The following is a 17,000-nucleotide window of genomic DNA, read 5'->3' as shown; positions in this document are numbered from 1 at the left end:
CAGTTATCACTGTATGGAAAAAACTGTTTGAGGAAACTTGTATGACGTACAATAGATTTTAAATAAAACTAACAAACTAAATTAAAACTTTATTGGAGCACCTTCTGATTTAATGATGATGTTCAGTCTTCTCTGGTAGGAGTCGGTCAGCGTCCAACTTCCTGCAATATTCACCTCTTGTACCTCACAAAAGTTGTCCTTCAAGAGATGCAGACTTTCTGACATAATTAACTCTCGCCACTATCTGGGCTAAAACAAGTTTATGTTTTTGCTCATGAAGTCATTTTTTTTGTTGATTTAAATTTATCCTTGAATTTCTGACAAATTTATCATGTATTATAATTCATCTTTCAAGGAGAGACCTAAAGATTTTGGGCCAGTGTCGATTAGTATTTGTCACTTACTGTAACTTCACCCACCTTGACTAAAACCTTCCTTTGCAAGGAAAGTAAAATTAATGTAATTTATTTTCTACATCACATTTAGAAAACAAGTTGAAATAATTAAAGCCTCATATTTCGGCATCACATCAGATATGTTCTTTATATTCTAGATGCTATGTAGATTATTTCTCCCTGATGCAAACTGTGTAATGTAAATTGACAGCATCACAACTTCCATAAAGCATAAGAAGTTAGTGAAAAATGAAAAAATATAAACACTGGACAAAAAATAATTAAAAAGATTCTATTTTTATTCAAAATATGCAGCTGTGTTTCTGAAGTCCATCTTTTTCCCTGTGAATGAGTATGGTTTTGGGCCTGGGCGTGTAAGCCGCCTTACACACACACACACATACACACACATACAGCCAAAGATGAAACGACTTACGGTTTCCTAAATGATTAATTTGATTGTTCGGTGAATGAATGAAGTATGGAGTCCAGCAGCAGCCGCAGCCAGAAATCCGGGCTGCTAGCTCTTCACAATATAAAAAGACAAAATCTCTGAGCAAACGTACAATTCTAAACTTTTGCCACAGTTGTTAAGCGTCTCATTTACCCTGACTAACATGATTTGATGTAATCCCCATTATTTGCTAAAATGCTTTAAAAACTTTTGATTGCTGAATTGTCTCGTTTTATCTTAGCTGTCTGAACTGGAGAAAAGTTTGGAAAAAGGTTTTAATACTGTAGCCTGAAAAACAGGAGTTTATTTCATCGACCCTTGAGCAGAACTTGGACATAGACCTTCAGGCCTCTCAGCTGCTAAGCAAACCCCTTAACCATCTCTTTTCGTAGTTTGGTTTCCATAGGAACAGTTAAAAAGACTTCAAAAAAGGTCAAAATTTCAACGTGTAAAACCAAAATAAGGAGTTTTTTTTTTCTCCGATGTCTTTATGCTCCTCCGCCTTAACGTAGCCCTTCTCAGCGAAAACAATCAAAGAGCACAGAAGACGCGAAGAGTCGCCTTTAACTCGGCTGTGTCTCTTGTCGTCCTCATTGGTTTACACTAGCAGGGCCTGGCTTCGATTAGTTCTCCACCGGCGTTGGCTCTTGAGGCGGAGCAGACACTCCTTCCACCGCCGCGGGTCCAGAGGCCTCTGCTGTGTGTCCGGGTGGCGTTACAGGCTCCGGTGGAGGCCGCTGGCTTAGGATCACCTGAACTACGTAGTCCCTGGAAATGTTGAGTTGGTCCAAGCGCAGCCTGTCTGTCAGCGGCCTCCCTGAGAAAAACCAGCGCTGTGTGGCGGCGGGCACGCCCTCCTGATTCTGCAAGCGCCGCTTCATCATGCCCACAGTGTCTGTGGAGCGGACCGCCAGCCGCAGATCGCGGCCCGTGGAGAGCCGCAGCCGGAGCTGGCACTCGCCTCCCGGGATGGGGTCGCTGGCGCTGCCTGTGGACGGGTCTGCCGTCAGGGAGTCCGGATCCGACCCGTCGGGCTCGTCGGAGCGCTCTTCGATCATGTTGACAGGAGGAGAGAGGCAGTACACCGGCAGCTGGTAGCGATTTCCCAGCTCATCGTAGCATTCGGTCAGAGCGCCTGGAGCGGAAACAAGAAAAACAAAACTTTATATTCAGGTTTGTTTTTTTTTTCCCAATTTGCCATCTTTGCACAAGCATCACACTGCAAAAACACAAAATCTTACCTGTAATTTTGGTCTATTTTCTAGAGCAAATATTTTAGCACACCTAAAATAAGAAAAAACTAACATAACAGTAACTTTTAAGCAAGACATAGAGGCTTAATTTATGTAAATGATTCCTTAATATTGGTGAAAAAGTACTTATTTCATTGGCAGATAAATTAACTCATAACATGGGAAAAAAGTGAAATAAACTGCCAATGGAATAAGTACTTTTTCATTAATATTAAGGAATTATTTACATAAAATAAGCTTCTATATCTTCTGCAAAGTTTTGTCATATTTAAAGTGTGTCAAGATATTTGCTCTAGAAACTAAACCAAAATTACTTGGAAAGCTTTTGTGTTGTTGCAGTGCAACTTCTGCAGCACCTTTCCCAACTATTTATACACTTTCAACAATAAATGGTGTACAGGATATTAATACCTTCTGGGGTAATAATTTACCATTTTTATAACCACATCCAAGTGTTATGTGTCCTGGAAGTGATAAGTCCTCATCACAACTTACAGTAACTCGGATCACAACAACAATACAAACATTAACTGCATGATGAATTTTTTTTTATCATCCATGGGTAAATAGAAATGGGGAGCTTCCAGTATGAAGCTGTTAAACTGAATGGGTTGGCCTCTTAAGTTTTACGATTATTTGATTCCTGAAGTAACAGGTGTGGCTGTTTTGATGGAAGAATGATATGCGGCTCGCTTCGTCTGTGATCAACTACATTTTGCCGCATTTATTCTGTTGGTATTCTTTCAAATGCTTTCATTATGGCAAAAACGAAAAGTAACATATTTGAATCATTTTTCCATTTAACAAAACGTACAATTCCCATTGTCGTACAATAAAATGGGGAAATGAGAGTCGAGCTCAATAGAAAACCAAGACTGAAAGGAAGGAGCAGAAAGTAAGAGCAGGAAAAGGTCATGTGTTGGATGTGATGTGTCAAGTTTTAAGTCACCAGGGACAATAAGAAAAACGTGTGGAGAACTGATTATTCAAATGGGAGACCCCCAGCGATCCTCAGGGGGATTTCAGGCATTTGGGTTCAACTACACAATACACTGACGTAACGTAGTCATTGTATTTTGGTTCTGACCACAGTCTTTTTCTTCCATACCTTTCCAATTTCAAGTTAATAAAGTTAAATATCACATCCAAACAACCACATCCTTCTTGTCCAATTTTCCAAGAAGATCTGAAAAGATTAGATATAAATATTATAAATTAATATGTCTTCTTATATTAGATATTAATATGTGAAATAAAAAAAAAATCCCCTGAATTGCAAGAAGCCCACCTTTCATGAGCTACGTTTCGAAAAGGTCACTCCACAGCTCATGTTTTATGACTTAGAAAGTCCAACGAGAAAGAAGGTGAGTTCTGTGGTAACTGAAACCGAGCAGACAAGACCACAGGACTCTGCTCTCGGTGGTGCAGATGCAGTCAGAGAGGAGGCGTCAGAGTAAGACCAGGACCAGGGAAATGTTTGACCAGCTCCGTGTAGGAGTGAGGGGCAGAAAAAGAGCTCGACTGAGTGATGACGTGGCCAACAGCCGGAGCTCGTCTGTAACCAGAACGCACCGGGAAACTGGCTGCTATTAACATCAGCGCCGTGATTCAGCACCGTAAACACACTTGGATTATTTGAAGACGTTGTAAAACGTTTCTGCATTCAAAATTTCCAGACTGTGACACAAAATCTGCACCCATGTTTTGCACAACAGTTTTAGAAAAGATTTCCAGCAGATATTCTGACAGAGATTAAGCTTCATTCAAGTATCCAATGACAACACACAAACACTTAAAACAAGAAAGATAACCTATCTAATTTGATCCTTCCTGTTGCTGCCAAACTATTATAACAAATTACTGAAGTTATATTCATGCTTTGGTACCAATATTGTTTTTCAGGTATTTTATTTTTGATAAACAGAATTAAAACAAACCATCGAAAAGTTGATGAACGACAAAAATTGAGCGAGAACAAAGAGGAGAAGAAGCCGACACTTTCCCCACGTCTGGTTTTTATGGAAGAAGGATAAGAAGAAGAAGTCCTGCTTGTAGTTTGTCACAAACCATGTAGCAGACACAGTAAACATGTGGCAGAAGGTTTTCTGGTTAAATGAGAATAAAAAATGAAAACATTTGGCAAACATGCAACAATATGTGTGACATAAAAAATAAAATAAAAAAATTGCTGTGGACACACCAACCCCATTGCACTACATGGTAGAGGTAGCATCATTCTGTGGGGATGGTGTTCTTCAGTGGGAATAGTGAACCTAATCAGAGTGGATGGAAAGATGGAGACAAGGAACCTGCAAAACACTAAAAGGCTAAGTGTTTTGCAAACATAGAGCTTCAACTTGTTACTAAATGCTGAAGGTGTTTTTATTTCACCTTTTATTGAGGCAACTCTGGAGCTTTAAGCATGGCTCTCATTATAAGCCCACCATCAGACCCTGATAAAAGCTTTTTTTCAGCAGTAAATTGGTGGTGAGACAGCAACAGCATCAAAATAGAGCTGGAGACGGTTTAGTTGAAAACATTGTTTCCACCGTTCGAAATATAATCAGAGTTTTATCCTTCTGGAAATGCAACAGAGAAAACATTTTGGAAACACATGCTCTCCATAATTCATTTTCTCCATACTAACGAGACCTGGAAAACACTGTAGGCAAATGTCACTCTATTCGTTCTGCGCAGAAGCAGTTGAAATCTTCTTAGCTCGTAAAGCTAAATAATCCTCAGGCACACAACATGTTTCCATTGCATAGTAAAGTTTTACTTGGCACGGCGCTAATCTGTGTTATTTTCCACTGCAGACAGAACTCTTTCAACCTGTGCAGCATCAGATGTTTACCATTGTGGCGTGCATGAAGCTGCAGTGACACAGAAACTTAACTTCCCTCAATCAGTGTTTGTTTATTTGATTACATTGTTCAAGAAGACACGTTCACGCAAAGTGGCTTGCCAAAATAAATAAAAAATAAAGAAGTAGCCATTTGAAGAGTTGATAAAACGTGGAAACGCTCCGGTTCTCTGGTCATGCCCACAGGTGATGGTTCTCTCTCACCACGAAGTGTTTGGCAGCGTATCGATGTCATCGCGTTGACCCAGATCGACTCATTTGGAAACGACTGCGGTGTCAACAAAAAAAGATGAAATTTCATGTGGTTCCAACCACAATGGGAATAAATGCCAGGCTGTGTCACACAGGTTTGTACTAAAACTCTACTGCAATATATGATGAGTCACTTTGCTGGACTAAGTAAAAATAACTTCCTCTGTTAAGAACAAAAGTGACATTCATGAATCATTTCTAAGAAATTCCTTACGATTCCCAACTGCACTTCACATGAAATCAGATACAAAAAAAATAATTTGAAGCTGAATAAATGATATTCTGAAAGTCATGCTTACTTAGTTATACAAGTAAGTACACACAGCTGGGCTTGTCACAGAAACACAGAAACACAATTTATTTGGACAAAAAATTGTCACAGAAATTATTCTGATAAGCCATAATGTTGTTTTGAGACCATTTTCAATTAATATAATGGTAATGGCATAAAAATGCAAGAACACATTATCAACTAACAATACACTTTAAATTCTAAAAAAAAACATTTAACTTGGAAGATATTTTACATATCCAATAACAAATAAAATTAATTATGAAGTCTTTGTACAAAATTGTCCTAATAAGGGCTGTTTGAAACCAGTGTTCCAGACTGAAGACTTTTGTCATCCGGTTTTTAGTAGAAACTGGATGACAAACAGATAACAGACAGACAGAAACCATTTGTGAAAGCATGTAGCCTGCTGTCCGTTTTGCTCAGTGCAACATCTGCTACTTTTTACCAACATCACTTTCTGTGAAAAGGCTGGAAACGCATCCAGTGGCTGGGGAAGTAAGCTGGACTACAAATCAAAAACAGATTAAGATGTAAGAAAAAAAAAAAAACCTCGAGTTTTCTGACCACTCAGTCAGCGTCAAAAGAAGGTATTCTGTGGATTATTTTTTCAGCACTAGTGATATTTGATCTAAGAACTTGGACTTTCGTACGGCATCTTTAGGGTTGTAACTATTCCTAAAATGATTTGAGTACCTCGATAATTAAAATTCCTAGAGGCAAATTATCTGCCTTGAAGCTTTGTTAAATTATCTTTTACTATCAAGCACACCGTGTTTCTCCCGGGTGATTATTTGTGTTGCGCAACATTTTCACTTCCTATCGTTCTTCAGGGGATCAATAAACATCCTTAAATAAATGGCGCAATGCCTGGAATAGGACAGCCCTTCTCCACCCGGAGATGCTGCCTAGTGGCTGGTTCAGAGAGAATGGCGGCGAAGTGCGCGGAAGGTGTGTGCATACAGGTGGAGCGGAGACTCATGCACATATAGATAGAACACACGGGGCTGCTTTACCTGATAATTAGCGTAGCTTTACAGACGAAACAGAAAGTAGACCAAAACAAAGTAGGAAATAATTGGAAACTGCAAGGGAAAAAAAACTAACAAATATTCTGTATTTTTGAACAAAGTACAAATATAGATGGTATGGAATCTATTTTTATACACTCGTGCCCCGAGAAAAAAAATCTGGACCAAACAAAATGGCAGACTGGGAAAGTTGAGAACAAATCAGAGAAGCAGTAAAGAACCAACAGAAATGTGTGCTAAACATAAGAGGATTGTTTAGCTTGCACAGCATAAAATGTTGTGGACATGTTGGAGGAACGTCCAAAAACTGGTAACCATTACTCACTGCATACTCGCTGCAACAAGGAATTAAAAAGTGAAGGAATATATTGATAGCGAGTGCTGATTGTCAATGGTTTGAAACTCTGGGGGAGCTACAAAGGCTCAAAGATCAGGTGTGAAAGTGCAGCCTACACTTCTGCCTTTAGAGAAATGTGGCCAAAAGGAAGCAAATGTTGAAAAGAAGTTATAAAATATCCAGCAGACAAGTGGTGGATCCAATACAGAATATATCATATTGATATTTGTTGGAGCTATTCATCCAATCTCAATGAGCTGAATAAGAAATTTAAAAAAGTCACATCATTTACCTGTGTTGGTCTGTTATGTAAAATCGAAATAAGTCTGTGTTTGTGAACAAATAAAAAAACAGGAATACCTTTACATGCAACTGTACTGCACAAGTATAATGCTTAAAATAAAAGCTTTGCACCTTCCTTATTTTTTGAAAAGTCATATTTATGCCATCCCACATGACTGTAGGCAGTAACAAGTTTAGGCAAAAGAAGGAACTGTAAAAAAGAGAATGCATTTGAGAATGTTTTTATAACAGCTGCTATTCATTTCACGCGTTTAATGGTTGAGTATTATAAGCAGATGAAATGAAAAGCTATGCTGGTGTGTAAATGTTTTACAGTTCTTTTTTCAATTATTTTATTATTGCAATTAAAGAAAATCAGTTTCAGATCAATATCTCTTTTCCTTCTTGCAGAGGAGCACATAAAAAAAGACTGAAAATATCTAGTTAAGCAAGGTCAGAACCAAATGCTGATTTATTTGGTGCGAAAGGCTAAAAATAGCATTGAAAAAAGAAATTACACAGCTCAGTTTTCAGTCATCTCCTATGACTTCTAGTTAAATACAACAGTAAAGGGGTGAAGAGCTTGTAAAGACAGAAGTGTTTCCTGATTTGCGTGGTGGATTGAGTGAAACAGTGATGTCAAGTGTGGGGAATTCACAGCTGCAGCCCAGCAGGATCTGATCTGGCCTCCCAAACTACCAAGAGGAACAGAGTAAGAAAGCACTGCATTTACAAAAAAACAAACAAAAAAAAACATTACACGTATCTAATATGAAGTCTCATTCCATTTAGGCGAAGGTGTTTCATATGTCAGGCAGTGTATTGCTTTCTGGCAAGCTAATGAGGACAAAATATAAAAAAGTAACTCCACTCATTTAGTTACCCAAATTTACACCAAACCAATAAAATAAAATAAGAAAAAAAATAGCAATTTATATTTTTGACATTATAAGAATTTGTTTTTTTTTTTTGTCTCTCTCTGTCAGTCAGACACCTTCACAGTTAGTCACAATGAAACAAGATTTGTGAAACCCATCGCAGGATACCATGGAAAACATTACAACATTCGATGCCCACAACAGAAACGGGATCTTACCAAGGAAAGAAAAAAAACATGTCTATCCCCAGCTGAGGAAACATGACTCATTAGATGATATGCATAAGGATTAATGGGGAGTGACGCACACGCAAAGAGCTAAACCAGAGCCAAATTTATTGTTAGGGATTTGATAAATTTCCAGGCGGAAGTTGAAGTACTTAGGTATAAAAACCTGAAAATTGAAGTGAAACTTCAACGTGGCCTTCTTCAGTGGGTCAAACGTAAAGGAGGAAGCATGATCCAAGATGAGTGACTTACACAAACTGAACGGCACCTCGGACCAAAAGGGCTATATAACAAATATGATTATGTTTTGATGTTTATGCTTTGAGTTTTATGCTTTCATCCTTTGAGGTTGCACTTCCTGAATAGTGCTGTTGTAAAGCAGTTAGCTTGTTCGCCCTCCAAGTACGGCAGGTAGAAATGAGGAGAAAAAAAAAGATGCCAGGCGGCATGTTTGGAGAAAACATCATCAGGCCAATACCATCCATGAAGCATGGTGGTGGCAGGGTAATGCTATGGTGATGCTTTGCTGAATTTTTTCAGCAGGACCATGACCAGGCTAAGACCTGGAAGGAGAGGCTTCAGAACCTCTGTGAAGGTTCTGGAGTGGCCAAGCCAGAGTCCAGACTTGAATCAGATTGGAAACGTCTGTAGACATCTGAAAACATCTGCACAGACGAATCCCATCCAACCAGATGAAGCTGGAGAAGAACTGCAAAGAGGAATGGGCCAAACTGTCTAAAGATAGGTGAGCTCAGCTGGTGGCATTATTCAAAAAGATTTGACACGGTTATTAGTGCCAAAGGTGGATCGACAAAGTGGTCGTCTTGTTCCGTTATTTATAATAAATTTGAAAACTTTTTTTTCCACATTGAGGAAAGAGATTAATTTTATACAGTTTGGATTAAGGTTTTCATACACAACATGTGGAAAAGTGAACAAGTACAAGAGCAATTTTTGGAGATAACATTTTGTTTACTTACACTAAATGCCATATTTTGGCCTCTAAATTACTGAGATCCTGAAAAATATTTTTAGGTTGGATATGTTTTCTAACTCGTATCTAAAGCAAGTTTCATTTCTCCAGTCTTCAAAATGTGCAAAATTTATTTGTAACATTTACAACTAAATTTAAAAGTACAGCAACCGGCTCCTTGCATATAATGAATGAAATTGAGCATGCATGTTCAATAACTTCTTTACTTTTAGCAATAATGTCTGATTTAGCATAGAAATGGTTAAAATCTTATAGTTGGGACTGTCTAAGGTGACCTTTAGCAATTACTCCAGCTCTGCTGCAATAATATTAAACTGCTTGAGGATGTTCAATATGAACTCGGCACCTTTCCACTCTGCTGCCTCTAATCCCCTCACTCTCTATATATGAATACATTAAATGCTGATGTCATTAACTGGGTTTTCTTCCACACAGCAGATTCCTGGCCACCTCATCTTGTATACGTTTCTATTTTCACCAATCTACAGGAAGAATAGAACTTGAAACTAATTCAAGAGTTTTTGTAATATAGAGTCAACACTGAGCTTTATAATTGAATTATAATAAAATTGAATTAAACTGCAATAAACTAAATTGAATTGCACCTTGTTACCAGAAGCAAAGTTAATATATTACCCCCACTTTATCACACAGCCCTTAGTTGGGAATTGGTTAGTAATTAAACTGAATTCCACTCTGCTCTGTGGAATTTCCCACTCGGTTTATCGCTTCCCATTCCAATTAGATACACCAAACACATTTTTTTCAGTTTATGGAGACCTGCATTACGTATTTGCTAAGGTTTTCCTGGGTTCCTATGCAAATCTTACTGAAACAGATGGTATAATTATTATCAAGGTGGGGGGAAAAGAACTACAAGTTCCTGTATTAAAATTAACACAGGATTTTACAGTGCAAACATTAAATATGACAGTCATAAATCTAACAAGAAAAGAGCCCCATTGAGGGCTCTACACAGAAAATAACAGGACGTTGATACTGTATGCTTTAACAACAACAAAAAAACGTTTGTCGCAGTTTTCATGTCAAATGAGAATGTATATTGATAGCAGCTGGTCTTTTTAATAAATTTAATTCCATTCACATGAGGCTAAAAACAGCTATTTTCATTTCTTATTTATTGATTCACTCTGTAGCGCATACACTCTGAAAATGTGTTCCCCAAGATTCATTTGGAGGATTTAAACTAATTTAAAGTACTGAATAATTTACATGTGTAAACTGCTCTGTTAAAAAACAAGCATAAAAAAAACCAATAAGTCATAATGATGCAAAAAGAGCTGTGCAAAAGCAGCTCACCAAAGCAGAAATTAACTAACAATACGTGGCGACATATACTTCCTGTTTGTGGTACTTCATCAGATGAAACCTGAAACTAAAACACACTTCCTTTGGAAGCTGTGCTGCTCACATAGGTTCTCTGTTTTGACATACAACCTATTTATGGTTGCAGCATAACCCAGCGGCGACTGTTGTCTGGCTGGCTGAAGAAAGTCATGTCAAAGCTTTTCAGAACTACTTTAATGTTGAAATGAAGTTACTATGTCAGACTAAGGTTTGATCAAATACAATATCACTGAAAAGTTATAACAGTAAGTAAGTTAAAAATGAGAAATTCCTGTTAACAGATTAAGTATTTATAAGTGTTTAATTCATTTAATTTTGAATTTTATTTCTCACAGGTAATATAAACCCAACATTCTGTTGAATAGAAAGATAGGACATTACATAAGACTAAATTAAAGGATTTTCAATACTTGTGGTACTTCATCAGTAATATGCAACGTCCTGTAACATATTTCCATGCTTTGTTCAGCATGTGGCCTCAATAATTAAAGCAGTAATTCATGCAAAACGAGGCCTAACTAACAACCTTCCCCTTAAGGTTGTAGTTATTCCCACTGCTTTTTCTATCACTTTTTCCTTTCACTCAACTTTCCAGCAATAGCACGTCTATGTTTGCATACAGCCTCTTAACTACTCTCCTTTTTAAGGATGTCAATCGTCTTTTCTAAAAACTGTGTGGTCATAATATTTTAGCATGCAGAAAGTGTTTTACCGTGTGGCAGTGTGATGCTGGCCCCGTCAAGGATGGCCTGAGCCAGTAGGTGGTCATTACTCTCAAAGGCACTGGCCGCAGCTCGCAGCGCATCCCAGATCTCCTTCCGGCCCTCGAATGCTGGCGCCGTATCCCAGAACTCATCTCTTTTGCTGCGCAGCTGGCCCTCTGTCATCGGGTAGTCACTTTTCCATTTAGGTCGCTCTCTCTTCAGGGGCTGGTTACGGCCTAGAGCCACTGAAGGCAAGGAGACGAGAGAGGGATTAGACAGGAAGAGAGATCAGAAAACCAGACGGACAGAAGGTAGGAGGAGGAGAGGAACTATTTATTACTTCTTTTAGGTAACTTTAGGTGACTGAATGGTCACAAATACTGCTCTTAAAAATGTGTAATAAGCCTCCAGCCACATAGTGTAGTATTTTGTATCACAGTAACTGCATTTAATCATATTTTCAAATTTACTGATATTTATTGATGCTCTCAATGAAAAAACTATGGAAAATTTGTAAAAATTATCAATCCCAATGATACAAATGGATCTTGGGGGATTTTAAACATCATTAGTTGAAATTCATTGTGACAACAATAAATCAAAATTTTTGCAAAAAGTTTATCACAATAAATGATTAATGCACTAAATGTCCAACCCTTCTCTATAACCGTTGTGTAATTGTTTTGAGCCTTTCAGACGTGGATTTGTCTTCCTGAGGTTATAGTCACAATCCCTTTCATACAGTGAAGCATTATTTTTCCTGAAAAGCTTTGATAGTTTTATGCCAGAACAAGATGCATTTTCACAAAATTCACCTTGTTTCTCATCAGTCTAAAGATTTAGGAATCATAAAAAATGTTTTTTGGCAAATGTGAGACGGACCTTGACTGTTTTTTTTTCTTGGTAGTTTTAGCTTTGCAACTCCCTCATAGATCCTTTTTTTGCAGCAAGACAGACCTAACGGAAGCCCATTAGTGCTGCACTGATGCAGCTGCGTTTGTAAACTGATAAAAGTATGTTTTGTGGGCTCGTTGTTTCTGGGAAGGTCTCACTAATTGTGTGTAATGGGTCTCGCTGTCGTTAAGCCCAAGAAATCGTTTTGTCATCTTTTCCAGAAATCAATGACTTTGTCTGCAATCTGCCCCGTTTTTTTTTTTGTCAAGTTCTTTTCAAGTGATTTGAAAAGAAAGTGATTATCTTTTTATAAATTGGTCTGTACAAGTTTCGCCCATCATTGTAATAAATATAATCCTCATTTTAAAACTTAATTTTGCATTTACTCAGGTTCTCTTGTCTGATATTAAAAATAATTTGATGAGTTGAAACATTTAAGAGAAAAAAAAAAACCCTGATACGTTTTTATCACGGCACTGGAAAATAACGAATCGCTTTTCTCTTTTGCTCCGGTACTCAGCTGAGCGTTGCAGACCGATTGAACACGTTATACACCATTAGTGATGTGGAGCATGCAGCCAGAAGCTAAGAACGATACGTTCCAAACCCAGTTAAAATGTTAGGATAATTGCCGCAAACAGAGCTCCATCTGCAGCAGAATGGCTGATGAATAACACCATCTGGATCACCACCAAACACGACACAGGTACAGGACAGTGCGTGTGTGTGTGTGTGTGTGTGTGTGTGTGTGTGTGTGTGTGTGTGTGTGTGCGTGCGCGTGTGCATCCAAGTATACAACAGAAAAGAGAAGAGGATCAAGGTGTTGAGTTCCACCTACTGCTGGTACACATGTACTCTGATCAAATAACACGTTCAACTTCAGACTGCTCATAGTAAACAAGGCCTCAAACTGCCTGACCCTTTACGTTCAGCTACTAAAGGTTCTGCAGAATTAATAGTTTAACTTACATGCATCATCCACAAAACTGGATATGGTTTTAGAAAGGAAAGCAGTTGGATAACAAAATATTCTTTATGCAGCTGTTTGAGTTACTTTGATGAAGTTAAATAATTCTGGGACTTCCTTCTACCCGACAGAGCCCAAAGGAGAATTTCATTTGGTGGCTCACTTTCAGTTCATGAGTCAAAACAGCACAACATGTTGCCTTTGAGTCAATTTACACCTTTATCAGATGTGTGTAACCAGTTCAATTCTACACATTATCACTTTGTGCCACTGAAACCTTGGTGTTGTAAGTTTTTTTTCTTTTACACTGCTCAAAAAATAAAGGGAACATTTTAACATTTAAGTGAACACTGAAGTGTTCCCTTTATTTTTTTGAGCAGCATATTTCAGTTAAGTACTTTCGGAATTACGAAGATAAATTGTCATAAAATAATCAACAGTCTTGTATAGTCTAGTTTAACAGTATATTCTTATCTGAAATTCTGCTATTACACTCTATATTCATTCAATTTGGCTCTGATCCCAACTGGGGATGTTGACTATTATGAAACATGACCTAATCAAACCACAGTAACTGGTTATACAACCACATCAGATAGTATCAGCACATGGTTGGTACAAAACATCCAAAACTGCAAAAAATATAAAACCTAACTCTTTGGACAATTTGCACTAATCATATCACACTTACAAAGACAATACACGTACAAAGCCTGTTTTAAGTAGACGGATATGGAACTGATTACTGGCTCAATCTCCAGTCCTCAAAGGTTGGCTTCTTGCTACATCTTAATGTGTTCTGGTCCAACACACCTGAATCAAATGTCTCAATTACTTCCTCAGCAAGCAACCATGTTCCACAGAGTCCTGCTAATGGCCTCATTATTTGATCCAGTTGAGCTGAAGCAGAGACACATATAAAAGTTGCAGGACACTGAAAATGAAGGACTGGAGTTTGAGTCGTCTGGGTTATTTTACAAAATGGAAACGTGTGTGTATGAAATGGCAGTACGGGTTATCAAAGGGGACTTAAATATGAATACTGAGTGAACGGCATTCTATAATTTAAAATGCTATATACCAAAACTGATATGATAGATCATAGAGCTGCACAATATATGGAATACCATTCATCAGTGCTGTATCAGTGTCTGCAATATGAGAGTCGCACTGCTTTGATACAATATTCAGCAAAGTAAAATATGTTGTTTTCCATGCATTTGAAGCTTTGATAGGAAATAATAATAATATATTTGGCCAGTTGGACCTCCAGTAATGGAAATATTAATAAAAGAGTGAATAAAAAGTGGATTAATCACTAACAAGAACACAACTGCAATAGTGTACATTATTTAACTTTTTGTTGTTGTAATGTCAGACACCACTTTTTCAAATGGTTTGGAATAGCTCTAATGGGAAAAAACAATCTGCAACGTCCTCAAATATACTCCATGGTTTTATTTCTATAGTAACAGCATCAGGAGGGGCACAATTAGGTATCAACTAAAATTAAACAAGGGAGCTTCATGGAGTTTTGGGGGAGGCATTTTTGGATTTGAAGCAAAGCACAATCAGTGCTTTTGTATTAGCCCACTTTCCAGTTCAGTTTTATGACTGTATCTCAGAAATGTATCTTCGAATCCTATTTGACTTGGTTGTTTTTCACTAGCTTTATAACAAATGACAAAGATGTCCTATTTGCTTAGAGCAAATTGTTCAGTCCCGGAATGGCATTTGCACACCTTTTGTCACAATACAACCAAAAACCTGGATGTATTTTATTGGAGTTTTATGTGACAGACCAAAACAAATTAGTGCAAACTGGTGGAGTGAATGGAAAATAATAGAAACAGTCTGATAAATACCAAAGAAACACAACAAACGGGCTAGGTCGTACATCATAACCAAGCCTCACTATGAAACATGGTGTTGGCTGCATTATGCTGTGAAGATGCTTTTCTTCAGGGGAGCAAAATGGGAAGATGGATGGAGCTGGAGGTTGCAAAAGAACTTTGTGTTCGTCTGCCACATATACTCAAAATGCAATGAAGTTTATCTTTGTAACTTCAGAAAATAAAAAAGTGGAAGGGTGTGAATAAGCTTTCACAGCTCATGGCACATATGCTCTCTGCCGCCAGTTCTGAAGGTGTCAAGTACAAAGCAGAAGTTGAAGATGTCACATTTAGCTAAGCAAAGAGAAGCCTAGCAGCTGTTAATAGAGATGCAGAAGCAAAGAGGAAGACATACAGGAAGGAAATCAAGCTTTATCTGTGCATCTCTAAGTGCTCAGCCTCCTCCCCCTCTTTTCCCAGATCGGTGTCCCAGTCTGTAATTAAAATAGCTCAAAGGCTGGCTGTGGATCCCCTCCTCTCATACAGCAAACCAGGAAACTATCCCACAAACTTCCCACAGCTTCACTGAACTCGTTACTACATCAACCTCCAACCTAAAGTCAGCTTCGGTCATGCTTTAGTGGTTACTACTTATTCATCACTGTGCATGGAGTACTGCACTCACTACGACAGATGTGTATGGTGCTAAAAACAAACACTCTCTTTAATAATAAACTGTTGCAATACGTTGTGGACACCTCCTTCATTCTCTTTACTTTAAAGTTCAAACCATTATTCATTTGCTCTTAAAAAAAAAGGCAAAAGAGTTTCCCTAAATCTAGCTAATGGGAGCTTGAGTTGGTGCCCAATTTAAATCACACTGAACCACTTCAGAGGGCTTCTCTGCATGCCCCCGATTACTGTGACCCATATTTGTTGTATATACAGCAGCTAGCAAGCTAACTAGCTCCGTTTTAGCCGGCTAGCTCAGTCAACAGCAAAGAACAAAGGGAGACATCGCAGGGTGCTGAACAGGGTTTAGTTTGCAGAGTAAAGAAGCTGGCAGAGTGCCTTCTCCTCGGTTTAAATCCCGCTGCGTGGACGGAGACACCGAGCCCGTCTGAGGCTCCGGTCTGGCTCCGGATATTATAATGGCAGGGAAGGAGACCTCCAGCCAGGACAGCATGCAGAAAGCCTGCAGGGGGAAGCCCATCAAACAGCCAAACCTTCCGCTTACTAAACCATAAGACCCCGCTAAGTTACCTCCAGTGCCGTCCGAGTTCTCGTTTAGGCTGCCCGAAGAGTCGTGGTGGCTCCCGACACAGCCACCCATGGATGTTTCGGCGGAGCAGCCCGGGTTAGGTAGCTCACCCCCCGGCCCACAGCTTGAGCTACATCCACCAACCCCCCTCCTCTCAGTCTCTCTCTTTGCTGTTTTCTAAGCTTCCCCCCTTCCTGTCTTCTCTTTCCTCACTATCTCCTATTCTGTCCTCCCTTCCCTTCTTCCCTCTTTCTATCTCTCAGCAACTGCGCAGTCCTCCTCTTGTGCTTCATCCCAGAAGTAAAGAAAAGAGGGTTCACATGGTTACAAGGTGACTGGGAGAGGAATGAAGGAGGAAAAAATAAAGAGAAGCAGGAGGAGACTCAACAAAGGAGAAGTGCACTTTAAGAGAGAGAGAGAAAAAAAGCGGTCTTCTTTAGGGCACCAAGTGTTTGCTCTGGTGATGGTGAAGATTATGCATTTTGACACATCTGCTGTCATGTTTTGTGAGAAGCTGTTTGCTGTCCTGATGAGGACATGCCAAAATACTTACCCTTGTGTTCTTGAATGTCAAGGGAGCCCTCCTGCTGTTATACTGCAGTGGCTCAGTTTCACATTAACAAATGGGACTGGCTCTGCTTCATTCTGGGTCTCTGTGGTGATACTAAGCAAATATTAAACACTATTCTGGTCCGTAAAGTTAATTCTGTTTTTGC

The 17,000-nt window shown here is 38.8% G+C and overlaps 1 protein-coding gene across 1 annotated transcript; it reads right to left on the bottom strand.

Annotated features, from left to right (window-relative positions):
- Nucleotides 1-673: 673 nt before the first annotated feature.
- On the bottom strand, nt 674-16,715 carry ubtd2 (ubiquitin domain containing 2). The gene is made up of 3 exons (XM_008427478.3): nt 16,287-16,715; nt 11,339-11,575; nt 674-1,984 (listed from the first exon to the last, which is right to left on the bottom strand). The coding sequence occupies exons 1-3, from the start codon at nt 16,354-16,356 to the stop codon at nt 1,473-1,475; spliced, it is 819 nt and encodes a 272-aa protein (XP_008425700.1). The 5' UTR covers nt 16,357-16,715; the 3' UTR covers nt 674-1,472.
- Between the last annotated feature and the right edge of the window lie 285 nt (nt 16,716-17,000).

The sequence above is a fragment of the Poecilia reticulata genome, chromosome 14 (assembly GCF_904066995.2).
Source record: "Poecilia reticulata chromosome 14, P_reticulata-male-v2, whole genome shotgun sequence".
Classification (NCBI taxonomy): Eukaryota; Metazoa; Chordata; class Actinopteri; order Cyprinodontiformes; family Poeciliidae; genus Poecilia; species Poecilia reticulata.
The sequence above is the reverse complement of the archived record's forward strand: the minus strand, read 5'-3'. Positions and strand labels throughout refer to the sequence as shown.

Excerpts from the sequence above, each read along its gene's own strand:
- ubtd2 (XM_008427478.3), bottom strand. The coding sequence starts at position 16,356 with ATGGGTGGCTGTGTCGGGAGCCACCACGACTCTTCGGGCAGCCTAAAC. Across the intron at positions 11,576-16,286 it reads GAACTCGGACGGCACTGGAG|TGGCTCTAGGCCGTAACCAG; the intron begins GTAACTTAGCGG and ends CCTTGCCTTCAG. Across the intron at positions 1,985-11,338 it reads CAGCATCACACTGCCACACG|GCGCTCTGACCGAATGCTAC; the intron begins GTAAAACACTTT and ends TTTCCGCTCCAG.